This window comes from Rhizophagus irregularis, chromosome 13 (assembly GCF_026210795.1).
Source record: "Rhizophagus irregularis chromosome 13, complete sequence".
Taxonomy (NCBI): domain Eukaryota; kingdom Fungi; phylum Glomeromycota; class Glomeromycetes; order Glomerales; family Glomeraceae; genus Rhizophagus; species Rhizophagus irregularis.
Window position 1 is genome coordinate 3,595,346 of NC_089441.1, and position 27,144 is coordinate 3,622,489.

At 29.0% G+C, this 27,144-nt stretch overlaps 10 protein-coding genes across 10 annotated transcripts; 4 read left to right on the forward strand and 6 right to left on the reverse strand.

Moving 5' to 3' along the window:
• Positions 1–752: 752 nt before the first annotated feature.
• OCT59_005360 (uncharacterized protein) lies at positions 753–3,726 on the reverse strand. Its single transcript, XM_066138322.1, has 10 exons — positions 3,532–3,726; positions 2,984–3,456; positions 2,764–2,921; positions 2,556–2,702; positions 2,433–2,487; positions 2,072–2,353; positions 1,896–2,001; positions 1,310–1,826; positions 1,178–1,240; positions 753–1,105 (listed from the first exon to the last, which is right to left on the reverse strand). Exons 1-8 carry the CDS (start codon positions 3,716–3,718, stop codon positions 1,420–1,422), a joined length of 1,815 nt encoding a protein of 604 aa, XP_065997471.1. The 5' UTR covers positions 3,719–3,726; the 3' UTR covers positions 753–1,105; positions 1,178–1,240; positions 1,310–1,419.
• A 96-nt stretch (positions 3,727–3,822) lies between these two features.
• OCT59_005361 (26s proteasome regulatory subunit 6B) lies at positions 3,823–5,903 on the forward strand. The gene is made up of 4 exons (XM_025313964.2): positions 3,823–3,899; positions 4,005–4,862; positions 4,944–5,112; positions 5,187–5,903. Exons 1-4 carry the CDS (start codon positions 3,867–3,869, stop codon positions 5,354–5,356), a joined length of 1,230 nt encoding a protein of 409 aa, XP_025186291.1. The 5' UTR covers positions 3,823–3,866; the 3' UTR covers positions 5,357–5,903.
• A 372-nt stretch (positions 5,904–6,275) lies between these two features.
• OCT59_005362 (uncharacterized protein) lies at positions 6,276–11,470 on the forward strand. Its single transcript, XM_066138323.1, has 20 exons — positions 6,276–6,483; positions 6,619–6,797; positions 7,035–7,134; positions 7,209–7,282; positions 7,351–7,504; positions 7,603–7,746; positions 7,814–7,938; positions 8,155–8,259; positions 8,343–8,491; positions 8,576–9,020; positions 9,099–9,242; positions 9,331–9,685; positions 9,767–9,834; positions 9,917–10,026; positions 10,094–10,133; positions 10,218–10,520; positions 10,601–10,737; positions 10,820–10,869; positions 10,942–11,023; positions 11,114–11,470. Exons 2-20 carry the CDS (start codon positions 6,669–6,671, stop codon positions 11,118–11,120), a joined length of 2,721 nt encoding a protein of 906 aa, XP_065997472.1. The 5' UTR covers positions 6,276–6,483; positions 6,619–6,668; the 3' UTR covers positions 11,121–11,470.
• Positions 11,435–12,756, reverse strand: OCT59_005363 (uncharacterized protein; the record flags this gene model as incomplete). Its single annotated transcript, XM_025313966.2, has 1 exon — positions 11,435–12,756. The coding sequence occupies one exon, from the start codon at positions 12,754–12,756 to the stop codon at positions 11,701–11,703; it is 1,056 nt and encodes a 351-aa protein (XP_025186293.1). The 3' UTR covers positions 11,435–11,700.
• Positions 12,757–12,948: 192 nt separating this feature from the next.
• Positions 12,949–14,282, reverse strand: OCT59_005364 (uncharacterized protein). The gene is made up of 8 exons (XM_025313967.2): positions 14,181–14,282; positions 14,016–14,104; positions 13,895–13,942; positions 13,740–13,825; positions 13,539–13,674; positions 13,428–13,467; positions 13,289–13,348; positions 12,949–13,223 (listed from the first exon to the last, which is right to left on the reverse strand). The coding sequence occupies exons 1-8, from the start codon at positions 14,250–14,252 to the stop codon at positions 13,050–13,052; spliced, it is 705 nt and encodes a 234-aa protein (XP_025186294.1). The 5' UTR covers positions 14,253–14,282; the 3' UTR covers positions 12,949–13,049.
• A 4,377-nt stretch (positions 14,283–18,659) lies between these two features.
• OCT59_005365 (uncharacterized protein) lies at positions 18,660–21,592 on the forward strand (the record flags this gene model as incomplete). Its single annotated transcript, XM_066138324.1, has 10 exons — positions 18,660–18,858; positions 18,929–18,983; positions 19,092–19,146; positions 19,222–19,354; positions 19,458–19,786; positions 19,852–19,918; positions 19,986–20,081; positions 20,155–20,219; positions 20,292–20,417; positions 20,493–21,592. 10 exons carry the CDS (start codon positions 18,660–18,662, stop codon positions 21,099–21,101), a joined length of 1,734 nt encoding a protein of 577 aa, XP_065997473.1. The 3' UTR covers positions 21,102–21,592.
• Positions 21,108–22,475, reverse strand: OCT59_005366 (uncharacterized protein). The gene is made up of 6 exons (XM_025313968.2): positions 22,351–22,475; positions 22,171–22,259; positions 22,029–22,103; positions 21,807–21,961; positions 21,607–21,738; positions 21,108–21,541 (listed from the first exon to the last, which is right to left on the reverse strand). Exons 1-6 carry the CDS (start codon positions 22,412–22,414, stop codon positions 21,337–21,339), a joined length of 720 nt encoding a protein of 239 aa, XP_025186296.1. The 5' UTR covers positions 22,415–22,475; the 3' UTR covers positions 21,108–21,336.
• A 59-nt stretch (positions 22,476–22,534) lies between these two features.
• Positions 22,535–23,805, forward strand: OCT59_005367 (Nuclear cap-binding protein subunit 2). Its single transcript, XM_025324417.2, has 5 exons — positions 22,535–22,638; positions 22,711–22,892; positions 22,960–23,252; positions 23,342–23,406; positions 23,484–23,805. Exons 1-5 carry the CDS (start codon positions 22,579–22,581, stop codon positions 23,541–23,543), a joined length of 660 nt encoding a protein of 219 aa, XP_025186297.1. The 5' UTR covers positions 22,535–22,578; the 3' UTR covers positions 23,544–23,805.
• OCT59_005368 (uncharacterized protein) lies at positions 23,640–24,843 on the reverse strand (the record flags this gene model as incomplete). The annotated part of the gene is made up of 5 exons (XM_025309042.2): positions 23,640–23,757; positions 23,840–24,190; positions 24,266–24,425; positions 24,486–24,673; positions 24,728–24,843. 5 exons carry the CDS (start codon positions 24,841–24,843, stop codon positions 23,640–23,642), a joined length of 933 nt encoding a protein of 310 aa, XP_025186298.2.
• A 493-nt stretch (positions 24,844–25,336) lies between these two features.
• On the reverse strand, positions 25,337–27,038 carry OCT59_005369 (uncharacterized protein; the record flags this gene model as incomplete). The annotated part of the gene is made up of 9 exons (XM_066138325.1): positions 25,337–25,443; positions 25,535–25,610; positions 25,694–25,792; positions 25,867–26,000; positions 26,072–26,290; positions 26,354–26,470; positions 26,545–26,557; positions 26,769–26,885; positions 26,967–27,038. 9 exons carry the CDS (start codon positions 27,036–27,038, stop codon positions 25,337–25,339), a joined length of 954 nt encoding a protein of 317 aa, XP_065997474.1.
• Positions 27,039–27,144: the final 106 nt, after the last annotated feature.

Below are 27,144 nucleotides of genomic sequence, written 5' to 3' on the forward strand. Positions count from 1 at the left end.
TAAATACAGGTGCTACTGGAAATAACGAACCTTCCGTTCCAGAAGGTTTGGGCCAAATTTGTGGTGCTGGCCAGAATTATAAATTAAATTTTCGACAAAATCAGCAAGAAACAAAATTTGCAGATCATTTCCAAAGATATATGATAACAGATAATAGATACTTATTACAAACTTGAATTCTATATGCATTTTTGCTTTTTCTACTTAAGGAAATACATGGATTTTGATTGCCAATTTTTTGCTAAGGTTAACTTTTGCAAATTTAAATATAAAAGAGCAAAAAATGGTATACAACCCTTTCTTTTAACTCTAATCAAACTTGTAGAGAAAGTATTTATTCCTATAGAAATTGACATGAACGGCAAAAACGGTCACGTGCCGGTGATTTTTTGGTGGGAAGCTCTAGATCAGAATATAGTCACATGAATGTTCGTTATAGAAAATATAATCATTATATCCAGTGAAATATTTATAAAAATCGGTTCTGGAAATTCCGGTTCAGTATAACAAGATTTTGGTACAAACAGGTTCGTTATAACAATATGTGGTTAGCTAAGTTGTATGAATTGTATGGCAATTCATCATACTATTTAGTGTAAATATAAATAAGATTAGATTACTTATATTTTTGAATAACTCGGGGACTATCCTTTCACGGCCGTCTTGTTTCTCTGTTTCTTAATCCACATTTCAGGATCGGGTCGTTTTTACATAAAGATATTAAAACAATTTCAAGTGAAACAAATTTGTATAAATTCTCGATTAAAAATTATATTTAATATGGATGTAATACATGCAAATATAAATTATTAGAAATTGAACTTAATAAGATATTTCTACTAATTCTAAAAAAAAATATATTTTCGAAATTCTTATCATTTATAAGAAATGATTGGTCCAAAATTTAACTCTATAATCGGACCAATTTTACCCTTCATACTTAATGAAAATATATTTTTAAAATTTTTAAAAAATTTTTAAAACACAAATTTAGTCTTATGAATCGGCTATTTCCCCCGGAAACAATTTTTAAATGTCAAGATTTGGCTTTTCTGCGTTTTCCTTTTTGATTACTTTCAATAGCTAATGCATTCTTTCGCTTTACCTATAAAAGTAGATCTTATTAATAATATTGTTTAGTAATAAAGTAATATTTGTTTATAGTCAAAAAGCTTACAGAATTTACTAATAATGATAGATTTGAATCTTTGATATTTGGATCCTTATCATTTGAGATTTCCTATTTATAAAATATATGTTCAATTAATAAAATCAGCCAGAAATGATTATTCCTATTTTAACTTATTACCTCAAAAGCTGTATTAGACTTCTGTTGACTTGGTTCAGACTGGCGTCGTTGTCGTTCTTCCAAAAGTTTACCCATAGATTTAGTCTTTTTAAACCTGTTGACAAATCAAGTTAAAAAAATAATTTATTTTTTAAAAAGAAAAAAAAACTTGAGTATAAAAAATTTAACAAAGGATACTGTGGATTAGAAGGGTCTATTGCGAAATGATGTGATTCGTGTAATGCCGCAAATCTAGAGTCATTAACATTAATTTCAAAATCATCGTCATCCTGAATAGAATCTTTTTTTATTTTTTTCTTTTTATTCTTTCTCTTCTCGTTTTTAATAATCTCTTTTAAATCAAAATGTTTATGAACCTCTTTCTCATCATCCATAACTAAAAGTTCTAATTCGGCCTTTTGTCGATCAGCCTCCTTGTGCTCTTCTTTAGAAAATTTGTGCGGTTTTTTGGATTTTGGTTTTGAAATATTCGAGTTTATTAAATGAAGATTGTTCGAATTTCTTCCAACATTGTCATCTATTTTTAAAATGTAAGAATATTTATATAAAGAAATTATTACAGATGAAAAATTAGAGAAAAATCTACCATCGCTTGTATTTTCCATTTGTTTCTCTTTCGCGTTCTTCTTTTCTTTGCGTTTTTCACGTTGTTTACGCAAATATGTCTCCAAGCTCGTTTCATTTTCAATGGCCTGTTGCAAATATTGTAAGTAAATAAAATGAATTATTATAATAATTAAATAATTATATTTATTATCAAACCTTTTCTGAATTCACGGCAGCCACCTCACTCAATCCAGGAGTAAATGTAATTTCCATTTCTTGATCTGTTTCCGCATTTTCATTTTCAATTTCATATAACAAATTTTTATACTTTCGCCTTGTTTCTTCTATGTCATCACCTGATTCCTCGCTGGACGAAGCAATATAATTTTTAAAATCCATATCATCAATATTTTTTTTCGATAATGTTTGACGTATAGTCTTTACACGATCCGGATCGTCACCATCCCAAGTCAATTTCACACTTGAATATTGCAATGCCTTTTATTATATAATAAGTACACAAGTATCGTGTTAAATTATACGAAAATTGAAACTTGTAGAGAATAAAATTTCTTACATCAGTGACAAAGTCAACAGGTTCATACATATCAGGCGCTTGGAAACATTCGTCTCTATAACCGATAAATTTTTATTGATATCTAATTGTATTTAACATTTCCAAACATATTAAATTAATTACTTTAATTCATCATTAAATTCCAAGTCATCGGGTATAAAGCGAAGATCAAAAGAATTAGACGTGCTTTCAAATTCTGCACCGTCACATTGTTGGTAAATATGACGAGCGGTTTCAACAGTATCGCAGTCAACAACAGCATAATAATATCTATACGAATAAATTTGATTAGTAATAATTTAAAATAGGTTTAATTAATTTAATAATGAACCTAAGTCGCTCCAATTGATATTTTCTTAATGCTTCCGAGTCAAATTCCTCTCCATTATCATTAATGATATGGTCGTTTAGGTTAATCTCCTCATCATCACGATCAGACGAGGCTGATGTTGATTTAAAAATTTCCTTTGGTGGGCCTTCTCGTGTTTCCTATAATGTAAAAATAATTGTAATTTTGAAAGTCATTTAATCAAAATGTTAAAAAAAGCTACCTTTTCCATGCGTTCCTTTCCAAATTCTGAAGGATAGATTTTTACAGAAAATATAATAGATCCATCTGGTATAAAACCACTGAACACTTTCATAAGGTCAGATGCTTTTACATTATCCCAATCAAGGTTGACTACAGCAAGTCGATGAGTCTCATCTCCTAATGGAACCTGCTCGTCTGATTCACTGGATCCCTGTTGCTCAACCGAATTATTATTTTTTGAATAAACATATTCCTCTTCGTCATCAGAAGATGATTCAAGAACGCCTTCACCTCTAGCAAAATCAAGGGTTGACAAATCAAAATTTTCTTCATCTGTTTCTTCTTCTGTAGTTGCTTGATCTTCTATATTGATTGTTTTTGAAGATTCACTTTTAAATAAAAACTCATCATCTTCTTTTAAATTATAGTATCTTTTTAATCCTTTATCCGCTTTATCTGATGAAATCGGCTTTCCGTATTTGTCAACCTTAACTTGAAGAAAAAAAAAAATGTTATATATGCGAACTTTTATGACTATAATGCTTAACTATAAAAAATAAGACTAACGAGCATCGCTAAACTCTTCGCTGGTTAGCATATGAGCGAAACGATCGTCTAAAGCAATCTTCACGTCCTTTTTTTTCGGACGAACAAAACGTGGATCCTTTCGCACATGGGCGAAACGTGGATCATCAGATATTCTGTTATTTTTTGATTTCACTTTAATATTAGGTCTCGAAGAACTATCCGTCATGATTTTTTTTTTTGATCTAATCTGGGATCGACGGATTATTTTATGAATATTGTGTAACACAAAGCTAGATGACGCGTACAGTAATGCAGTTACGCAAAGGCATAAAAAATTTCGGTTTGAAATCTATTAATCCAAATATTTAATTCTCATGGAAGAAATTGGCATCACGATCAAGACTGAGGTTTGTTCACCATTTCGATATTAAAAAGCAATTACGCGAACTATCTAAGGCTTACGAAAACGCGCCCTATACTCGTATATACACGTTTTTTTTTTTTAATTAAAGGACACGATTCCCGTCATTACGACAAGCGAACTGCTTGAAGACTTGACTGAAGAAGATTTATATTCAAAACTTAAAAAACTTCAGAGACACCTCGAGTTTTTAGAATTACAAGAAGAGTACATAAAAGATGAACAAAAGAATTTAAAACGTGAATTGATCAGGGCTCAAGAAGAAGTCAAAAGGATCCAGTCTGTACCATTAGTGATTGGACAATTCTTGGAACCAATCGATCAACACACAGGAATTGTAGGTTCTACGACGGGATCTAACTATGTTGTTCGAATTCTCAGTACAATCGATCGTGAACTGCTAAAACCGTCCTCTTCAGTAGCGCTTCATCGTCATTCAAATTCATTAGTTGATGTATTGCCTCCAGAAGCTGACAGTAGTATTGCCATGCTTGGATCAGATGAAAAGCCTGATGTAACTTATTCAGATGTTGGTGGGCTCGACATTCAAAAGCAAGAAATTCGAGAGGCAGTAGAATTGCCATTGACACATTTTGATTTGTATAGACAAATTGGGATTGACCCTCCAAGAGGTGTCTTGTTATATGGTCCACCAGGAACTGGCAAAACTATGCTTGTCAAAGCTGTTGCTCACCATACCACCGCTTCTTTTATTCGAGTGGTTGGTTCAGAGTTTGTTCAAAAATATTTAGGCGAGGGTCCTCGTATGGTTCGCGATGTGTTTCGATTAGCTCGTGAAAATTCACCATCCATTATTTTCATTGATGAGATTGATGCAATTGCTACCAAACGATTTGATGCACAAACCGGTGCAGACCGTGAAGTACAAAGAATTCTTTTGGAATTATTGAATCAAATGGATGGGTTTGATCAAACATCAAATGTGAAGGTATTAAAAATTAATTTTGAGTTAATCTTGTGAATTTTATATTTTAAAATTGTTAAGAAAAATTTTGATTTTATTTTATAGGTCATTATGGCCACAAATCGAGCCGATACATTGGATCCTGCTTTGCTGAGACCTGGGCGTCTTGATCGAAAGATTGAATTCCCTACTCCTGACCGACGTCAAAAACGGTTAATATTTTCTACAATCACCTCTAATATGAATCTCTCTGAAGAAGTTGATCTCGAAGATTGTACGTATATTTGTTTTTAATTATTATAAGTAATATTATTCCTGACTTATTTAATTTAAATTTTTCTATAATAGTCATATCTCGGCCAGATAAGCTTAGCGGTGCCGAAATTCACGCTATTTGCCAGGAGGCTGGTATGCAAGCTGTCCGAAAGAATCGTTATGTTATTCTTAATAAAGATATAGAAAAGGGATATAAAGCCAATGTTAAGAAAGCTGATACAGATTTTGAATTTTACAAATAAAGCAATTCCAGCATTACAAATAACCGGGTCAATGCATTTAATATTTGTCATAGTTTATAGTTTATTTCAATTCTGTGAAACTAGACTTCTTTCAAGGTATAATTATATTGTATTAGAATTGCTTTTCTGGTTTTGGTTAGTGTATAATTTCTAAGATATAATTTAAAGATTTTACAGTAAGAAATATATTATTTTCTTTTTTTTAAGAAAAAAAAATTCTCTTCTTAATTAATTCATAACAACTAGGAAATTCTTAACCCGTTTGTTGTATTATCATGTGCATAATAGAAAAATGGTAAATACAATGGACCTGCGTAAATGGAACACAAAAAAAAGCCGAACCCGAAGTTTTATTTATATTATTTATATAGACTTATTGTTATTATAAAGATCAATACCAAATTAGATCAAGAATCATAAGATATTGACATCAAATAAGAATATAGATTATTGTTACTGTATGCTGCAAAGCGCAAAGTCACTAACAATGGAAAAGTACCTAATAAGAATAAAAAGCTAGAACAATTATGTTACATAAATTTCCCTTAAGCAAAGACTGGAATCAAAGATATTGTTGATTGGGGTTGTACTCAGTGATGATGATGATAAAGGGGCGCAGGAACATACAAAAATTTGTATTTTTCACTATTGTTGGCTAATGACCGCCACCTTTTATTGGCCTTCTTTGTACTTTATTTGGTCATATTAATTGATATGTGAAACGAGTGTGAAACATTCATGGCTGGACGTCAAGATTTCGGCATAAAGTCTTTTAACGTTTGATTGTACGGACTGTAGTGCTGAATTAATCTAAAGCTTATCAGTAATTATGTATATTGTCAATCCTATCGATTCGAGTTGTGGTCAAGAGGAAACTAGTCCTTTTTTTTTAAGTTTCCCCTCACTTCTATTTTTCCCTGCACTTCGCGGGAGTTCGAAGGCAATTTTTCGAAAATAAAAAAAAAAAATATTTATAAATATAAATATCTCGCAAAAAATTTTGAATAAATAATTTATTTATCTTACATATATTATAAATTTAAATTGAACCTTATTTAAATTATACGTTTTTATTAATTTAAGAAAATTTAAGATTAATTTTTTACGAACAGGAACTCTCCTGAACAGTAAGTTTCATCTCACGCATAGTTTTGTATTTTTAAATGTTATTGTTGGTTCAAAGTTCTTTTATTTGTATATAGTTAAATTTCATGCTGTAATTCGTAATTGACCAAAGTTCATTTCGTTTCATCTTGTTGCAGATACATTATATAGACACTTATATTTATCCAAATTATAGAAGATAACCATAATGAGCGATTCTAATAGAAATAATATCAGAGTAGTGTGCCGTTTTCGGCCACAGAATTCTCGTGAGATAAGGGAAGGTGGTGTTCCCATTATAAACTACGATGATAATGGAGACTCATGTCGTATGGAGGTTAGTACCAGATTTTTTTTTTTTTTGATAATACACTTTACTTATAGAGCATTAAGATAAACCATAATAGTGAATTTTAAATTTAAATATCGTTATAATTTTGACAACGTTCAATTAATTCAATTCACATAACGAGTTTTTATGATCAGAGGATTACCTAATTTGACACGTTCAACATCGAAGAAGTTATAAATAATTGACTTTGATTATTACTTTCGTTGTTCTCTTATATAACAGGGTAAAGAATTTCAAGGAAATTTTACATTCGATAAGATATTTCCTCCAGAAACACACCAGAAATTCTTTTTCGATGAATCCATAAAACCCATTGTTGATGGTATTTAAAATAATGATATTATTTGGTTTTCCATTCAATGACTACTTTCCTCATAATTTGTTTAATTCAAATAGATGTTATTGGGGGTTATAATGGAACTGTATTTGCCTACGGTCAAACGGGTTCCGGTAAAACACATACCATGATGGTTCGTATAAATAAATGCATTTTATGAATATAATTTAGCCCTAACTGACGTAACAATTTATTTATTAGGGAGATATGGACAACGAAGAATTTAAAGGTCTTATTCCTCGTATCGTGGAACAGATATTTCACAGTATTATTGACTCCCCATCTACAATGGAATATACCGTAAAGGTTTCTTATATGGAAATTTATATGGAGAAGATTCGTGACTTACTTAATCGTTTGTATTTAATTTACTTACTAAAATTTTTTTTTTGGTAAATGGAGTGAACTTTATTGATTTTAATATATTATATATTTGTTCTTGACGTTTTTTAGCCCAAAATGACAATCTTCCTATCCACGAAGAAAAGAATAGGGGTGTATACGTAAAAGGTCTTTTGGAAGTATACGTCAGTTCCGTACAAGAAGTGTATGAAGTAATGAAACGGGGTGGTAACGCTCGTATTGTAGCATATACAAGTATGTTATTATTTCTTACATATTATTTATACTGTGGCAATCTAAATAATAAATGCATTAATTATAGACATGAATGCTGAAAGTTCACGATCACATTCGATTTTTGTTATCACTGTAAACCAAAAGAATCTCAATGACGGTAGTGTAAAAAGTGGTAAATTATCACTTGTCGATTTGGCAGGTTCCGAAAAGGTTTGTAAGTTAAATTGTGATGTCCCAATAACATACATATATTGTCAACGATATGCAATCAATAATAAAAGAGAATCAGCTAGAATACACAAACAATCACAGAAAAAGATCTCTTTAAGAAAAAAATTATGATCTATTTCCAAAGAAACGCATAACTAATGTATAAATTCTTTACATTTTACTTATATAATATAAACGTATATTTTGGAAAAATAGGTCGGTAAAACGGGTGCGTCTGGACAGACTCTAGAAGAAGCAAAAAAGATTAACAAATCCTTATCTGCGTTGGGTATGGTAATTAACGCTCTAACAGACGGAAAGGTAATATCGAATAATAATAATGATAATTTAATCCTACACTAAAATATGATTGATATTAATCAATTACTTTTTCCGTTAAAAAGTCTACGCATATTCCATATCGTGACAGTAAACTTACTAGAATTCTTCAAGAATCTCTTGGTGGTAACTCCAGAACAACTTTAATTATAAATTGTTCTCCATCGTCCTTCAATGAAGCTGAAACACTAAGTACGCTAAGATTTGGTATGAGGTGTGTAAAATCATTTATAATGTTATATTCATATATTTTTCCCAATGTATAACAATAAATGCTAAATCCATTCTATCTTTGTAGAGCCAAGAGTATTAAGAATAAAGCCAGAGTCAATGCTGAACTAAGTCCCGCTGAGCTTAAAGCACTTCTCAAGAAAGCTAAAAATGAAGCTGTTAGCTTTCAACAATATATCTCAGCCCTTGAGGGTGAAGTTGGTGTTTGGCGTTCTGGTGGTACAGTTCCAAAAGAAAAATGGGCTAGTATGGACAAAGCTGGTTCGACTTCAACCCAACCTCCAACTCCAACTACACCGTCTAATCCCGCAATAGAAGCTGCAAAGAAAGAGGCAGATTCTCGACCAGGAACTCCTGCACCAATTTTAGAAAAAGATGAGCGAGAAGAATTCTTAAAACGAGAAAATGAGCTTACAGACCAAATTGCTGATAAGGAAACAGTATTAGCAGCTCAAGAGAAAATGTTAAATGAATTGAAAGAAGAGCTTGACTCTTATAAATCACAAGAAGAGGTATTGTAATTATATGGAAATTAATATTACTTATTGGATTTAATTAAAAGATGTTCTAAAAGTTTTGTCTTTTAACAGAAAAACAAAAAGATGGAGACTGAACTCGGTGAACTCAAAGTGCAATTAGAAAAAGTCGCCTATGAAAATAAAGAAGGTGCTATTACAATGGATAGTTTGCGTGAATCTAATTTAGAGTTATCCGCCGAAGTAGATTCACTTAAGGTAAAATTGAAAATTTTGTTCTGTTATAAAATTAGATTATTTGTTGTATTAATTCATACTATAAATACGATAACTTATCCTTATTTAGAAACAACTTTCGGAACACAGACTTTCTCAGAAAGAAGGTGATAAAGAGCAAAAGAAACAAGAGAAAATGGCTGCTATGCTAGCTGAGCTTGACCCATCAGGTGTTATTTCGAAAAAAGAACAGCAAATTCGGGATACGTTGCTTAAACTTGAAACGATTGGTGATAACAGCTCCCCACTTACGATGGAAGAACTTTCAACTTTACGACGTGAATTGTCTGAATCAAAGACTTTGGTTACACAACATGAACAAACAATTAATGAATTACATTATGAAAATGAACATTTGACAAGGAAGAGAGATGAACTCGAAATTCGTTTAACCACACTTGAACTCGAATATGAGGAATTGTTGGGTAAATAATAAATAAACTGCTATTTTATTTAGAACTATATATCGAATTATTAATCTTTTTTTATACATATATGTAATTTAGATAAGACAATTGCTGAAGAAGAGGCAAATAATAATATTGATATAACTGAGACAATAGCAGAATTAAGAGTAGGTTAACGTTTTATGATTATTTAATTTCGATATATGATATATATTATTTTATAATTAATAATAATTATAATTTTGTTAGGGTAAATTGGAAGCACAATTCGTTGCCAAGAAAGAAGTTCAACAAAAAGAAATTGATGAACTAAAACAAGAATTAGAAAAGAAGAATGAAGAATTACATAAACTTAATAGGTTTGTTGCGAATTCGTATTAAATTCAATTTGTGCGAGTTTACTAATATTTTAATTGACCTTTATAGCGCTCTTGCTGAATTGAAAAAAGTTAATGAAGATTTACAGGTAAAAGACATTTCTAAATAAAACGAGCAAGCCTTTAAATTTGGTTACTTACCCTTATACAACGTCCATTTGTAAAAAACGCAGACTGCGATCAGTGATAAAGAGTCTAAAACGGAGGGACAAAAGAATGTTGCAGATAAAGAAAAAGATATGGAACGTATCCGAAAGACAATGGCACAACAATTGGCCGATTTTGATGTCATGAAGAAAGCTCTTATGCGCGATTTGCAAAATCGTTGTGAAAAAGTTGTGGAACTTGAAATCTCATTAGACGAGACAAGAGAACAATATAACAACGTTCTACGTAATAGCAATAATAAGGCACAACAAAAAAAGATGGCATTCTTAGAGAGGAACTTAGAACAGCTTACAAATGTACAAAAACAAGTAAGCTTTTATGTATTTCAATCGCATTATTATGAGTTTTGTAATGAAAATTTTATGCTGATAATTATTTTTCTTTTCAGCTTGTTGAACAAAATTCATCACTTAAAAAAGAAGTAGCCATCGCAGAGCGAAAACTTCTTGCACGTAATGAACGTATCCAGGCTCTGGAAGCCTTATTGCAAGATGCACAAGAAAAATTAACTACACAAAATCAGAAGTAAGTTAGGCCTACATATATGTATATATTGTGTATTGTAATTCTAATTGAAATGTTGCTAACTAAATCTCCTTTTAAAAAGATTCGAAGCACAATTACAAGCAGTGCGAGAACGATTAGAACAAGCAAGATGTACGTTTATTGTTTTATCTCGCATAAATTTTTCTTAGATCATAACTAATTAGCGATTATAAAATTATATAGCTCAAAAATCAAGTATTGCTTCCGGCCTCGGTTTTGGTCGCATTGCCAAACCACTTCGAGGTGGTGTACCAGTCACAGCAGAGTATGAATCTATTTTATCTCATTTTAATTAAACGAATTTCTTTTCGTTATGATAGTTATTAATATGCCTACTTTTTCTTTTTTATAGAAGGAAATAATTCATCTCCTTAAAAATATATATATTTTTTTATTATAATAAGTCCAATCACGGGCAAACGAACGTGGTTTCCAAGCCTTTGTCAGTAATCGTAATAATATGCTATAATAGTTTTATTTTTATTATTATATAGTTTATATACAAACCTTCTTACCTTCTAAATTGACCATTATTCCGTTTACAACAAAGTAATATTATACCTCCATCCTCTTCATTATAAAAATCTTGTACGTGTATTTTATTTTTGGAAATTCTAGAAATTGTATTTTTTTTCGGGTTTTTGGTTATCTAAATTTGGATCGAAATAAATAAATTAAGGTACAAACTTATTAAATCAGATTTTTATTTGTCAATTTTTTTTTTAATTCGCTGTTTCGTATTAAATTACATTAAATATATGACATTGAGATATGAATAAATAACGAGAGATTAAAGTAATCTTCTTGTATTTAGATTTCTATAATTAAATTATAGATATTTATATTACAAGGCATTTTACTATATACATAAAAGAAAATTCGAAACAAAAATTCTTTGCAAAGAAATTAATTTAAACTGATAAATATAAGAATGCAATGATATCATGGAGTAGTAGAATCGGAAGTTATTGTCGTTGCTGTAGAAGAACTCTCTGCATTATAGTTATTTGGATTATTAACTTTTGAATTTGATTTGGCATTCACTTTGTTCGCTTTTGTAGAAGTTACTGTAGATGAAGTAGAAGAACTTCGCGAACGAACTTCAGACAGGCCTTTTCTTTTGGGGGACGAATCGGGAGACGATGATGATGATGGAGAATCTTCAACATTCTTTACAGATATTAGTGGTTTTGTTACGGGAGATGGATTCTTTGAAGAACTATTTGTTACATTATTTGTAGGACCATCTTTAATCATTTTTTTTTCTTTACGACGTTTACGCTTTTCTAACAATTTTTGAACTTCCTTGATAATTGTTTTATTCCCTTCATTAGCTTTAGTCTTTTGTTTTTTCGTTTTTGTTTCTGATTGTTGAGGTGGTTCTCTCTTTGTTTTTTTTGATGACGATGTACCGCTGCTAACAACTGTTTCATTAACTACCGCTAATTTTTCTTCTTGCTTATTAGTCTTTTTGCCCTTTGATTTTGTTGTAGCATTCTTTCTTGTTCTTTTAATTTGTTTATTTATAATTTTGTTTTCATTATTTTCAGTTGTTCCAGTAATAATAGAAGTGGAAGTAGTCATATTATTATTTGATTGTTCATTTTTAAAAAATTGAAGAATATTTTCAGGTGGATTTGTATTCGTTCCAGCACCAAAAAATCCGGGAATAGTATTTTTTCTTGAAATCGCGTAAAACTTCGGTTCAGGACGTTTTTCAATAGCCATATGTTCTAAAAAATCTGCAGTTTCTGATACTACAAAATTTTCTAAAGCCATTTCATCATCTAAATGTTGTTGATCTGATGAAAAATCATTCGTATTAATGATTTTTTGATCATTTGTTGTTTCTTTTGGAGGATTAATTAAGTCAGGAAAATATATTACGTTATTTCCTTGGCCTTTTTTTAAAGGTACTTCAAATCGAAGTATTGCCGTTGTTTCTTTAAAATCATTTTGTGAAATCGTTGAATTTGTTCTTATAGGTAAATCTTCCATTAACCTTCTTTTAACAAATGAAAATAAGATTTATTTGTTAGGGAATGTGAAAGAAGGAATTTATTAAATTTTGGTGGCTTAGTCGGCGTATTACTTAGTTTTTGTTTCACAAAAAAATTGTGATTTGCATGATCATTTTAACAAATCATATTCAAATGGCATTTCAGCCAAAACAGAATAATACCAACAACATTTCATATTATAATTATTATATTATATATTATACGAAGATAAAGATTTAAAAGAAAAAATTTAATGATAAAAATTGAATAAATTAGATGAGGCAAATCACTTCATATTTTTTCTGAATTCTGATCAGGAATTACTTCTTGCAAGAACGAAATCATGTCTTTGATTTCTTTTTGAGAAGTATGATGACCCATACCATTGTAAGTTTTAAATGTTACGGGATATCCCCTTGATTTAATAAGTTCATATGATAACTTCCCGATTTGATAAGGCAAAATCTTTAAACGAAATTTAATCAGTCATTATTTATTATGTCGTAAATCCAAATCGAAAAATAAAATACCTCATCACAGTCACCATGTCCCAAAAAAATAGGTGTATTCTTATTTGCGTCAGTGGCCATCTATTAATATAACGAGTAACTTAATTAACTTAAAATGAAACTTAATTAAATTTATACGATAATATACAAGGAATCATACGGTGAATGTTTTTTCTTTCAGAGGAACATATCCACTCAGACTGTAATAATAAGCGTATAAGTAAAAATCCTTAGAATAAAAATTTTAAATTAAATGACGGTTCCAATTTACCCTATAATCCCGGCGAAGGGGTATTCAGATAATAATCCAATAGTGATTCCAACTGCCGCTCCTTGGGAGAATCCTCCAATAACAATACGATTTGAAGGAATACCCGCGTCAATTTCATCACGAATAAGACGATTTACTATATAATTGAAACCCAATTTTAGATTCTCTTTAAAATTATTGTAAAGTTGAATGATATATTACCTGAAGCAACAGACAGTAATACTCCTTCATCGTCTAATCTTTGTTTAAGGATATCTTCAGCATTCGACAACGCGTAAATGTCATACCTTAATAAAAGAATAAAATATTATCTCCATACAAAAGCCATAATCAAACACAAATACCAATTAAAATACCATGCGCGCATTCTAGCACCACCATTAACTGCTACTGGTCGAATAGGACTAATTAAATAACATAGAACGGTTAGAGAAAGGAAGAAGGGAATCAAATATAAAAAACGAAATGCTGAATTACGCGTCTGGAAGAATGAATTTGACATGTTCCAATGTGTAGCCCATTTCTTCTGTCACAGGAGCCCAACCATTTCCGCTATCACCCAAACCCTACGTGAAAAAATATGAAAAAAAAATATTTTTTTTTTTTAAGAAAAAGGAGATATTTATAGCATAAAAACCTTACGTGCAAAAAGAACACAGTAGCTGTATGCTTTTTACGAGCATTTTGAATAACTTTAGTCAAATTTGAAGCCATTTTTTTTATTTTAAAAGAAGTGTTATCGTTAAGTGCGTGTCATGTGATTCGAGCATTAACTTAATTTGTTGATCGATAAGTACTTTGATTGGCTAAAATCATAAATTGATTTCGTTCTTACATATTATTTTGTGGCACACCATTTAACCAAAATTAAACTTGTTACTAGAATTAAGAAAAGGTATTAATTGAGAGTAAATTTAGATATAAATATTGCCATATTGGAGAAATAAAAAAAAAAATCTATATACAGTCAAGTTTCTATAAATGCACCCATCCTCTTGGAATTGGAAAAAAGCATGCAATTATAAAGGGTGTGCATTTATAGAGAATAAATAATTAGAAGTTATATATATTTGAGATTGAATCAAAGTGTACATCTAGGAAGAAAATGCACTTATAAGTGGTGCATTATAAAGAGTTGACTGTAAAACTATATTATAATTTGTATTTTGTAATACTATACAGTCAACTCTTTTTATAATCACACATATGTAACTATATACAAAACATAATTTTTATTGTATTTTAATAAAGTTTTTTACTTCAAATCACCACATTCCAAAAAATCAACAGAAATAAGTTTTGTATACTGATAAAAAGCAAAAAGAGTGTTAACAACACTTTGGAAACAATCATCTGTAGTTTCATCCATTATTATTGCTATAGGTTTTTGCTTAAAGAAAGTTTAGAAGTAAAGAAAAATGGCTATTAAAAATGCATAATAGATGAATTTTACAAATTGTAGGAGCTTTGAGAATTGCATCATCCTCTTTAAGGTACTTTTTATAAATTATTTATCTTTTCTAGAGGGATGTTTGCAAAGAAAAAAATTTTAATTAAATCCTTTATAACCTCTTTTTTGAATTCAAATGCCAAAATTGTAACTTGATCTTTTCTTCTTGCATTATTTTCATGAATTTACTTTTTTTTAATATGACTCTTTAAAAAGCAATGTCCATCAATGGTAGACTTTGATCTCTACTCAATTGAAAGGTTGCAGAAGTTACAAAATATAATCCCATTATCTTCTCTAAAGATTTCAGAATATTAATTCATTTAAGTAGTTATAGAAACTGTCTTTTTGTATTGAACTGGCATAATTAAAAGATTTGAAATTTCATGACGAGAAAATGCATAGTTTTTTTTTAAAATTCGCTTCTAAATTTTATATGTAAAACATGTGAATTTTATGTGAAATCATGTAATTATGTGATATTTTTATAATTTTGTAAATTATGTAACACTCTATAGTAAATAAACATTATTTTTTAATTTATATATTTAAAAGAAATTTTGCAATTTTCTGTAAATCACAGAAAATTATTGTTCCTGCCATATACTCCAAGAGAAAAGAAGCGTGTGACATATACCAAAATCATATCAGGTTCTGGTTCTGATAATTTCTGGTTTATGTTACTATCCCTTAATAAAATTTAAGAAAAAGTAAGGTAAAAATCATTAGTAAGGTGACTTTTATTATAAGTAAGCAAGATCCTATTCCAACATTCCAAACTCCATATTTAACCCAGTTTTTCTGTTAGTTGACTAGTGATCTTAGTAGCATCTCAAATTTCAGTTAAAATAGTTTAACTTCAAAATAGACAATTAATTTTATTTAGAAATTTTAATGGTTTTAATGATGTTATTTTCAGCTAAATATTTATCTGAACCTATAGAACTAATTTTTAATTATCTTTAAACAAATTTCAAATTTATAATTTGGTTTCATCTTTAATTATTTTTACATTTTAAATAAGAAAGAAGAAGGATTACAATTGGATTTGTATTCTAACTATTTTGATTTTTTGTGACTATTATATATCATAGGTTATAGTACCTTAAATATCTTGCAAAAATCAGAATTTGATCCCATATTTTCAGATACTAAACAAAACTTAAAAATTCCATTTTTTGCAAATATTTCATGATTTACCATCCAATTTAAGTAATTTGAAGAGTCTAATGAAAGCTATCAAATAAAAAAAAGATAACTCAAATTTGATCACTGAATTACGAGATAAATATAAAATACTTCCTGGATACTATATAATTTTATAAAATTTTTCAAAAGGAGTATTATACATAGAAGGGTATTATGGTCTGTGATATATAGTACTTTTATCAAATAGATTTCTTTTTGCTTTTTTCTTTTATTTTATTTTTATTTTTATTTTTATTTTTATTTTTTTTTTACTTTACATTATAGATAGATAGAGCTTATAGTTAGTTTAATGAATATCAATAAGTTAAGATCAGATTTTCAGTAAGATGTCCTATTAATATATTTATTTCTCATCCCATAGTCAGTTTTCTTATTCTGATACATTTAAAAAACTCACTTAATAATAGGCTATTATCTTTAATATAATAATAAATACTAAGAAAGTAGTTAAAATTTGAAGAGTTTTCCAGTTCAGTTTTATTATTATAGTGTTAGCTAGATAGGATCCTGAACATCTCTTATATAATTCATATTAGAGTTTGCATAGAGTTTATATATTAATTCCAGTTAGAATGGTGTATTTTAAAGGTATTTTTAAATTTTCTTATATTATACATACCCCTGGTTTCAATAATTGGATTTTAATGAATTTAGACTTGTTAAATTCGTCTCAATGAGACAAATCTAATGATAGTAAAATCGCATTTTTAGCATTGATATTGGCCGAGTTATTGCTAAAAAATGCATTTTACTATACATTATTTCTGAATTGTATGAAAAATATTCAGATCTTAGCTAAATCCTATAAAATAAATGCAAGTTTCTTTGTGAAATTTATTTGAATTTAGCATTATTATAGGTTTTTTAAAGTATTTTAATTGAATATTAATTTCATTGTATTGTCAGGAAAAAATTTTTTTTATTATAATGTAATAGGTCCTATAATAACCTATTGAATTTAAACTATCATCTGATAGTACATATGTGAAGTAATTTTATATTATGATGAGTGGTTTAGTAATTAATAATATTAGATTTAAATTATAATTAGCTTTACTGTTTTGTATTTAACTATTTATTATAATTTTAATAAATTATTAAATGTATTGTGGTTTTAAAAACAAAAAGAAAATTCATTTTAAGAAAAATTTTTTTGATGATTACATCTTACTGGATAGATATAGCTTATAATAATTTGTTTGTATGGTATGTAAACTTAATATCAATAAAGTATATAAATCATTTAAAAAAAAAAATATTTTAAGAAAAATTATATTTTTTTTGGTATAAATATACTTATAAATTGTTTTTTAATAGGATATTTTTTCAATAATTTAATACTATATATTTAATTATAATTTTGCATAACTTAGCAAAATCTATTGAATAATTATTAGATAAATATTTTATTGTAAAATCATCTATTATTTTATTCAAATGATTTTATTTTATAAAAGTTTAAATTGATTTTATTTAAAAAAAAAATACATTTATAAATTTTTCTTTTATTTTATATAAAAAAGAAAAATACAATTTATATTTAATAAAACAAAGTTAGCCAAATAAGTATATTAGTTAAAAGAAAAAAAAGTAAAATTTTATTAATTTCTTTTATTTGCATTAAAAAAAAATGAAAAAGGATTAATAATATACTAATATTAAAAGAAAAGGATAAATCTAATTGTAACAGCCTGTTACGCGTCTTATTTGTAACAACCCCAATTTTATCCAATTAAAATTTAAGATCAGGCGTAATGTAAACAAAACCAAAAGATCAGTCAGACAAAAGAATTTTTTAAAAAATTTCAAGAAACTGCTTATAACTTAAAATTTTGTCTATGAAACTGTCTTAAATACATTAAGTAAAAGTTTTCCAAATTAAATTTTGCATATAAAAATTTTATTTGTGAATTTGTGAAACACATATTATATTAAATTTATTATTAAAAAAAAATAAAAAAAGGATGTTACAAATAAGATATGTAACAGGCTGTTACAAATACATTTTTTCAAAAGAAAATATATTCTTTTATTGTTTTTTAAATACCATAATTAATATAATTAATTTAAAATAATAAAATACTTAAAATATTATTAATAAATTGGATAGAGGCCATTAATGCCTGTAGGAGAACCTGTTTATAGTAACAAAAAGAGGGATTTTTCAGTAGTAAAAAATAAACAAATGGACTCTTTGCAATAGAAGGGGGGGAAACTGCTAAAAAAAAATTTTTTTTTAGTTAATGCTAATTCAAACATTTTTAGTATATAATATAAATTTAATTTGTAGTTTCTCCCATTTTATTAAATATGTTATTTTATAGAGAAAATGAAGTACATGACCCAAAAAAAGCTTTATGTTACACAAAAGCCAAAAATTCTCAGAGATCACGTTTTTGTGATGTTTATATAATGAAAGAGTGTTTATTTCTGTTAGATTATAGATGCGTTACAATTTCTAAATGGCAAGCGTGATACCAGGAGGTCTAAAACAAGGGATGCCTTTTGGCAGCCCTTCTAAAGATCTTTTTCGTTTAGCTAGCATTGATTATAAGCCACTACTAGAGGTGACACCTACTTATGTCGCGGATATACTTAGCAGGTCAACGAATGCATTATCAAGCATAAATTTTACACATTCTATTATTGATAAACCACAAGGTATTTATTGATCACTTTTTCATATAATAATTTGTATGTAGAAAAATTATTAAATACATTCTTTATGCAGGAGGGCAAATATTTCTCATATCTCTGTCTCCAAACGCGGAAGTTCCATCAGATGGGTATGTACTAAAAGTATGTTTTCACTTATTTGATGAACACATCGATACTTTTAATTTAATCACATTATATGTTACTAACATTTAACTTTATTTATAATTAATTATCAGTTACTTTTATCCAGATCCTGAAGTAACTCACAAAATGCCATTACCGGATGGAAGGGTAAAAATTGAAAGCACGTTAACCACCTTGCATTATTTTCGTTTTATAGGCTAATATGTTTATTTTATAATAAAGGAATTGCTTTGTATGGAGAGACAAGGTTTTTCGCCAAGTGATCAAGTAACGAGTAAAATTAGAAGAAGATATCGGTTCGCAAACGATCACCAAGATCTTCAATTGTTACATTATTCTTTATCTGAGAGACGTCGTAAGTTAATTTATAACCATTTTTGATGCTACGAGTTTGATTGTTCAAACCTATTATTTATAGGATATTCAACATTCTAAGGAAAATTGTATAATGCGTATAGAGCAACAGATTGTTCCGCCATTTACAAGACAACATCCAACTCCAAACAGATACACTATGACACCAATGGCACCCATGCAAGCAAGCATGAGTCCTTACGGGCGACCACCAAATGCTATTTCACCTATGACAATCCAGTCGCCTGGTCCTTCATCAATGCATACACCGCCTTCTGCTTTGGGTCGTGGCCCTGTAGCGGGTACTCCTTCACCGATGAGTAACTCTTACGTTCAATTTCAGACTCGCGTTACAGGAGGCCAACGTGGACCACAGCCAGGAATGCCACAAACTCCAACAAAATCGGCTGGAAGACGCACAAAAAATGCTAAGGTATATTTTTATTATTAATCACTTAAAATTGCTAGTAAGTATCATGTAATTAATTTACAATTTAGAATAAAGCCGCCGCCGCCGCCGCCGCTGCTGCTGCCACTGCCGAAGAAGCTGATGAACCCTCAGGCGGTATAATATTTTTTTTTTTAGAATTCTATTAAGTTAGTTATGTTAACATCGACTTTATAATTAATAGACGAAATCGACAATCTGAAATTTAGAGAGGTTGCGATGTCAAGATACAAAAGGAATCACGAATATATCTCTGATATTTTTTCTGCGTATAGCGTTAGTAAGTTATCAGATTTGAACGAGATGGATAGTTTCTTAATAAAAGATCTAAATATTATTAAATATGTTTTTAGGTTCTATAATACCACCTAATTCAGTTTATCAAGAAAAGAATATCGATGAATTAAAACAACAATTGGTTGGTCAAATTATTTTTGTAAATTTGATATTTTTAGTGCAGTTGATTAATATTAGTGTAATAATATAATAGGCTACACATCAGGCAGACATCGACAAACTGAAGAATGAACATTCCGAAAAGATTGAGGTATTTAAACGACAATCTAATATTTTATCTAAAAGTATGACCGATCTTAGCAAATGCAACACCGTTGAGGTAAGATAACAAATAGTGAATTTTATATCTTCGCTTAATTTCATGTATAATAAATTAATGTTTTTTAATGGAAAGGAATTATCGAAATTACAAGAACGAACAGAAAAGGAGTTAGATATCTTAATCAAACCTCTTAACCCAGTTGCATTAATACAAATTCGAGATGGACCAGAATCAGATGTGGAAGTTGAGAGTCATAATGATTTGATGCAAGAAGATGCAATAAGTGAAGAACTATTAATGGAAAGAAATTCTGAACATGAAGGGTTAGTCGAACTTGATCAAGGACTTTCAACTTATGAAATTGGAAAAGATTTAGTGAATACAAATGAATTACATGATACTTCTGGAATCGAAGGAATCGAAGAGTTAGAAGGATTGAAAAATATTCAAGGGATTCAGGGGATTGAGGGAATTGAGGGAATTGAAGGGATAGGAAGAATAGATACTGGATTAAATGAGAATAATTTACAAGGATATTTTAGTTCTGCTAATATGCCCGGTTTAACAAATGATCCGAATCTTCAACTTGGTGGCCTCACTGGAGATCCAAATATCGAAGATCACTCGAATTACACCGGTCTGGCTATTAGTACTAATTATGGAGGAGATTCTTCCCAAATGTTTAATGAATATATACATACTCCGGATGAAGTTATGGAAGATGAAGTTCCGTTGCCATAAAATGTTGAATTAGTTGAATTAGTGAATATTAATTAATAAAATTTTATTATAATTTTCTTTTGTTAGAAAACTAATAATGATGCAGATTAATATAAGCATATTAAATAAGTTTCATTTTTCATTTTAAAGTTTTACTAGCAGTTTATTATTGTTATTGGTGCAAAGGTTCATGAATGCTAAATTTAGAAGGACGCTTAATATCCTTAGAATCCTCAACATACACTTTATGTATATATTATAGTCTTCCATAAATTTCAGCAACCCAAGATTTTATTTCCGTAATTTCATTTTTATCTACGGAACATTTTTCAAAATTAACTTCATTTTCTAAATGTTCAAATTTAAATCTTTCATTTTCATATCCTAAAAATTCTACATAATCTGTTCCAGAAGAATCTTGATGATCCAAAGCTGAAGTACGTGTATTCCGAAGTTGGTTTCTAATTAAAAAAAACTATATATTAATAAAGTAAAAAAGTTTTTTTAATTTGAATGAATTACGTACATTTCATTTTCCAACATAGTTTGAATTCGTTCAGGAGGCAACGCTGTAATCATATCATTTTTATTACAAGCAATTAAGGTAGGTATATTATGTTTTATGACATCCTTATTTGAAAATATATCATAAAGATATCTAACGTAAAAAATTACAATTAATAAATTAAATAACCAGATAAAAATTAAATAAATATGTTTACTTACTCTGCAATTGATCGTACATTCTTTGCACATGTTGAACTATCGACAAGAAATATGATTCCACATGTAATTGGTGTAAAATCTGAAAATTTAAATCGTAATTTTTCGTGTCCTGGAACGTCAACAAAATGTATCGGAACTTTTGTTAATGGTTCACCCTATTAATAAGGTAATATAAGTTTAATGCTAAGATCAATTATAGAGAATGTTTTTCATAATACGTACGTTGTCTTCAAGGTTAATATATCCTTCATTTTCTTTCATTGATGTGTGTGTCTGTACTTGTTTTCTATCTCTCAACTAAAACAAATATGAGAATAATCGAAATGTAACGTATCAACTAGTATAAAATAATAAGTCAACTTACTTTAATAAATAATGATGTTTTACCAGAATCTACTAACCCTAGAATAAGGAATGTATCCTTTTTTGACCGATTTTTCAATTTGAGGGCAACTTTAAAAAAACAATACGTGATTTTGTTCGTGAGGAAATTTATTTAGTATATTTAGAATTTCGAAGGAAAAGAATATCCGATATAACGTACTTGCAATAATTACTATCAGAATTGCCAAAGTAATCCATGTAAACGTCGAAACGTTCGAAATCATTTCGGAAAATAATAAATAATAAGAAAACCAGAAGACAGAAGACAATAATTCCTTGTATTACATACGATTTGATCTACCCAAATATTTATATATAGACCAATGTAAATTTTTTCCGCACTTGATTTAATATTTTTACACAGTTAACTTTCCTCGACATTAACATCATGGCGAACATTGTTCAGCCTCTCTGTGTTCCTTCTTCATATAAAGATCAACAATATCAGGTTTTTATTCTAACTTGTATTTAATTTGTTTATTACATAATTATTTTTACTGAATTATGTTTAATTAAACAGGGTTCGTCAACAGATCTTGCGAAAGATCTTTCAAATAGTACGACGTTATATGTCGGAAATCTTTCTTTTTATACTACAGAAGAACAAATTTATGAATTGTTTTCAAAAGCGGGAGAAATAAAAAGAATTATTATGGGTTTAGATAAATTTCAAAAAACTCCTTGCGGATTTTGTTTCGTTGAGTATGTAATTTAAGTTTTTCTTTCATCGTCAACCCTTTTATATTATTAAAAAATTTTTATGATATAGATATTATCATCATCAAGACGCATTGGATTGTATGAAATATATTAATAGTACAAAATTAGATGAAAGAATTATTCGAACAGATTTAGATCCCGGATATAGAGATGGTAGACAATTTGGAAGAGGAAGATCTGGAGGACAAGTACGTGATGAATATCGTCAGGATTATGATACAGGACGTGGAGGTTGGGGTCATGTTCGTGCTAGACAAGAAGCTGAACGTGCGAGAAGACAAAAAGAAGAATATGAAGCCATTACTATTATTCCAAGTGGTGCTCAGGAATATAAAGGGAAATGTACGTACTTTAGAAAAATTTTACTAGATCTCAGGATATAAAGATTTAAGGCATAGGAAGTTTATTTATCAGTATTTTAAATCCTTTAGCTTCGGGTTCTAAGAAACGCGATAGAACCGAAGATGATGAACGTGAAAATCGGGAAAAGGTTAAGGTATGGTATTTTTGGATATTTAAATTAGATGTTAAATGTATCAATAATAATAATCACTATTATTGAAAAAAAACAAGAACCCACGTTTTAGAGAAGGACGATCAGACGACGAAGATGAAATGCAGACTGACGCCTGAATTTTTCTTATTGTTAGTAACATTGTATATAAAATCTTTCATTATTTTCTTTTTCAAATCCCCGGTTCTATAGTATTTATTATTAAATGAAAAATATTATTCTGGTTGTAATCCATAATGTTCTTCTAGATGATCTATAATTGCAGGAATGCTAGTCAATGTATTAAAAGACTTTTTCTCCGCATTGCTCATAACATCCTCAAGCATATACATTCTATAACATAAGATTAATGAAATTAAAATAATTGGATAATTGATTGAAATTAATGAAAGCGAGGAAAGTTTCTTATACTTACAGATGATGATGAAATATAAAATGATTTGTTCCGTAGGCAATTGATAGTCTAACAAAATTTTCAATACAGTCCCAAGGAGTAAAATCATAACCAGCAAATAAAGCAGGATTATTTAATAAACCTCTAGCAGACATTACACCATTTACACCAGTTTGCTGATAAATATTCTCAGCATCATTTAAAGTAAATATATTACCATTGGCAATAACAGGGATTTTTAAATTTTCTTTAATTAATTTTATTGCATTTAAATTAACTAGTTCGGTTGATTTTTGTCGACGCGTACGTCCATGTACTGTTATAAAATCTACTCCTATTGATTCTGCTCTTTTTACAAATTCTATGGTCTTCCTACAGGGGAGAATATAAAAGAGAAGTTAGAAATTTCTCAAAAAAAAAAAAATCTTAAGATGAATATAACGTTACCTCATATCATCATGAATTCTAATTTTAATTGAGCAAGGTAATTTTGGTATATTCATTTTAATAGTTTTAATCATATCACATACAAGTTCAGGTTTTTCCATTAAATATGCTCCAATTCCTTCGTTTATAGCCCATTTTTGTGGACATCCACAATTGACATCTAAAAAATCAGACTATATTTAATTTCTGAAATAAAATTTTTTCTAATTCATTTATTTACCTATTCCATCAACATAATTGGCAATTAATTCAGCAGCTTTTAATAGATCAATATTGTTATTACTTGCAAATTGTATTATTAGAGGTTTATCACTCTCACTAGTAGTAAATTCACAATTTCTTGCTGTATTTGAATTTTTAAATTCTTTTGCTAATATCATTGGTGTATATGTTAAATCTACATTATATCTAAAAGAATGATGGTTAAAATAGTTCAATGCATAGAGGAATTTTATTACTTACCCACGAACTAATTCACGAAAAGGTAATTTACTATATCTGACCATTGGTGCACATACATTAATGTATTTTTTATGATTTGATTTTGAATTAATATTAAAAAGTTCTAAAACTGACATTTTATTAAAAGAAGTTGATTATTGAAATAAGGTGCATCAATTTATCAAGAAAGTCTTGCATCATCAGTTTGTAATTTCTGCGTGCAGGCTGCGTAAAGTATTAAAAAATTTAGTTAAAGGACGACAAGTGATTTAGAACTGCAAAAATACGACTATTGAAATGTCTTTTAATCATTTGACCGATGACGAAACAAATCGTTGGGAAAATTAATGGAACTTAAATCGCATTGGTTCTTTTTTTAAATATTAACAAACGTATTTGATACCAATGATTTTAATATTTTACAGTGAAAGGCACAATTGTACTGTATACTAAAAGTAGCATTAAATAATCTTACCCTGGTTTGCAATTTCATCATTTAAGTAAAATGCATTTGCTTCAAATAATATTTTATATGTAAAGGTTATTAAAAAAGTAATTGATAATGAACTACATTATATACATTTATAATAATGAACTATAACATTTCATAATAAATATCATTAAAATTCTTTATACATGATATCTTTCTGCTAGTCCGATTCTTTGGACAACATGTTTTGGCAAACAATAAACTGGATCAACAGGTTTCAAATCGGGATACCCCAACAATGACAAACCTACGATAAGAAAAAATCGTTAATACATTGAATATATTAAACAAAGCAAAAATTGTTGTAATCAGATTATTAATTAAAGAACATAATTTACCTGCAATTCCGAATAAAGTGTGAAATACATCTGCCATGTCCCCTGGTCTATCAGCTATACCTCCACCCTCGGAATCCTGATGAAAAATTTCAAAAATTTATATATTTACGAATAGATTCTAATAAGACAATTACAATTGATTCAAGGAAAAATAGACACCTGAGCAACCAACACAAATTCAATCAATTTTTCTTTATTTATCCAATGTAGCCTGCCCAAGATACTAAGCGCAGAAAGAACCCACCAGGAATAACATACCTAAAAAACAAATGAATTTTTTTTTTAAATTTTTATCAATAATTTTATTCAAAAATTGAAAAGAAAGAACATACATCTTCAAGTTTCTCTGGTCGTCCATTTAATCCACCATTTTTTAATTGTCGTTCACAAAGCCACCATCCAAGTAAATCTGCATCAACCAGATGCAATGAATTAACAATAGCAAGAGCGCCAACACAACAAAAAACTATTCAACAAAGTAGAATAATATTAACTTTGAACATATAAAAAAGGAATATCAAATCAATTTATTCTTACTTTGACCTGCATGTGATTCTGCTCCAGGTGAAACACCAAATCCTCCATCAAAATTTTTGCAAAGCATAATGAATTCAACAGCTTTTGGAACATTTATAGCGTCTAAACGTTTCAAAAGGGAAAGACAAGATAGTGCACAATAGGAAAATCGAGTATCAATCTCTCCCCATTCATCTCCCGTAAAAGCTCCCGTATCACGATCTTGACAGGATGCAACATCTAGCAAACAAATAATTAATAAATAAAAAAATCAATAAATACATTAAATTGTAATTCTCTTACATTCAACAATTTTATCCACATTTACAGCATCTAATGCATCTTCAATGACCAAAATTTGCACTGCATAGAGCGTATATGTTAAATGTGGATCGTGACCAATATGTCCACCAAATCCACCTAGAATGTAAAATCAAACATTGATCAGAAAAGAAATTAATCAACAACATTCAAATAAAAAAAAGACAATATACCAATAGTCGGTTTCTTTTAATTAAAAATAAGACTACCATTATAATACTTCAGTGCTTGAAATTCAATGTGCGGAATGTGCGTATGCACAAAATTTTGAACTTCCACACATTTTAAAAAAATGCAATTTTATATGATAGCATTTTTAAGAAATGTAATTCCTAAATTTTTATTTTAAACTTTAACACTGACCATTATCATGCTGACAAGAAACCACATACTTCACCACGTCTTCTTTTTTGAGTGCGTCAATGCTATTTAACAAGTCCAAGGCTGTTAAACCCCAATAAACACCGCTTAAACGCAAATGTTCCGTTAACCAGTATTCCAAGTCATCTTTTTTCTTTACAAAAAAACATAAGGCTTAAGTTAAAATAAAAGAAATAGGCAAGTATAAAATCAATATATATGTACAGAACTATACCGTGTCAAGAGATTGAATGTATTTCACATGCAAATCAACTAAAAGACGGTTTTGTTTCTCTGAAGTGTCCATACTTTACGGCATGTGAACTGTGATTTGATGTTCAATTTTTTATCAAAATATCATAAGATTATCTAAATAATCTAAAAAAACCGTCCCAATTTCTTGCTAAAATCGG

Coding starts and splice junctions, on each gene's coding strand:
- OCT59_005366 (XM_025313968.2), bottom strand. CDS start 22,414: ATGATTTCGAACGTTTCGACGTTTACATGGATTACTTTGGCAATTCTG. Junction 22,260..22,350: donor TCTGATAGTAATTATTGCAA/GTACGTTATATC, acceptor GTTTTTTTAAAG/TTGCCCTCAAATTGAAAAAT. Junction 22,104..22,170: donor AAACATCATTATTTATTAAA/GTAAGTTGACTT, acceptor TATTTGTTTTAG/TTGAGAGATAGAAAACAAGT.
- OCT59_005364 (XM_025313967.2), bottom strand. CDS start 14,252: ATGGCTTCAAATTTGACTAAAGTTATTCAAAATGCTCGTAAAAAGCAT. Junction 13,349..13,427: donor TGAAAGAAAAAACATTCACC/GTATGATTCCTT, acceptor TTATATTAATAG/ATGGCCACTGACGCAAATAA. Junction 13,224..13,288: donor GACATGGTGACTGTGATGAG/GTATTTTATTTT, acceptor TTTCGTTTAAAG/ATTTTGCCTTATCAAATCGG.
- OCT59_005360 (XM_066138322.1), bottom strand. CDS start 3,718: ATGACGGATAGTTCTTCGAGACCTAATATTAAAGTGAAATCAAAAAAT. Junction 2,922..2,983: donor GAAAGGAACGCATGGAAAAG/GTAGCTTTTTTT, acceptor TTTACATTATAG/GAAACACGAGAAGGCCCACC. Junction 1,827..1,895: donor AATGGAAAATACAAGCGATG/GTAGATTTTTCT, acceptor TTTTAAAAATAG/ATGACAATGTTGGAAGAAAT.
- OCT59_005361 (XM_025313964.2), top strand. CDS start 3,867: ATGGAAGAAATTGGCATCACGATCAAGACTGAG. Junction 3,900..4,004: donor GCATCACGATCAAGACTGAG/GTTTGTTCACCA, acceptor TTTTAATTAAAG/GACACGATTCCCGTCATTAC. Junction 4,863..4,943: donor ATCAAACATCAAATGTGAAG/GTATTAAAAATT, acceptor TTTATTTTATAG/GTCATTATGGCCACAAATCG.
- OCT59_005362 (XM_066138323.1), top strand. CDS start 6,669: ATGAGCGATTCTAATAGAAATAATATCAGAGTAGTGTGCCGTTTTCGG. Junction 7,135..7,208: donor CATAAAACCCATTGTTGATG/GTATTTAAAATA, acceptor TAATTCAAATAG/ATGTTATTGGGGGTTATAAT. Junction 10,521..10,600: donor TTACAAATGTACAAAAACAA/GTAAGCTTTTAT, acceptor TTTTCTTTTCAG/CTTGTTGAACAAAATTCATC.
- OCT59_005367 (XM_025324417.2), top strand. CDS start 22,579: ATGGCGAACATTGTTCAGCCTCTCTGTGTTCCTTCTTCATATAAAGAT. Junction 22,639..22,710: donor ATAAAGATCAACAATATCAG/GTTTTTATTCTA, acceptor TTAATTAAACAG/GGTTCGTCAACAGATCTTGC. Junction 23,253..23,341: donor TCAGGAATATAAAGGGAAAT/GTACGTACTTTA, acceptor TAAATCCTTTAG/CTTCGGGTTCTAAGAAACGC.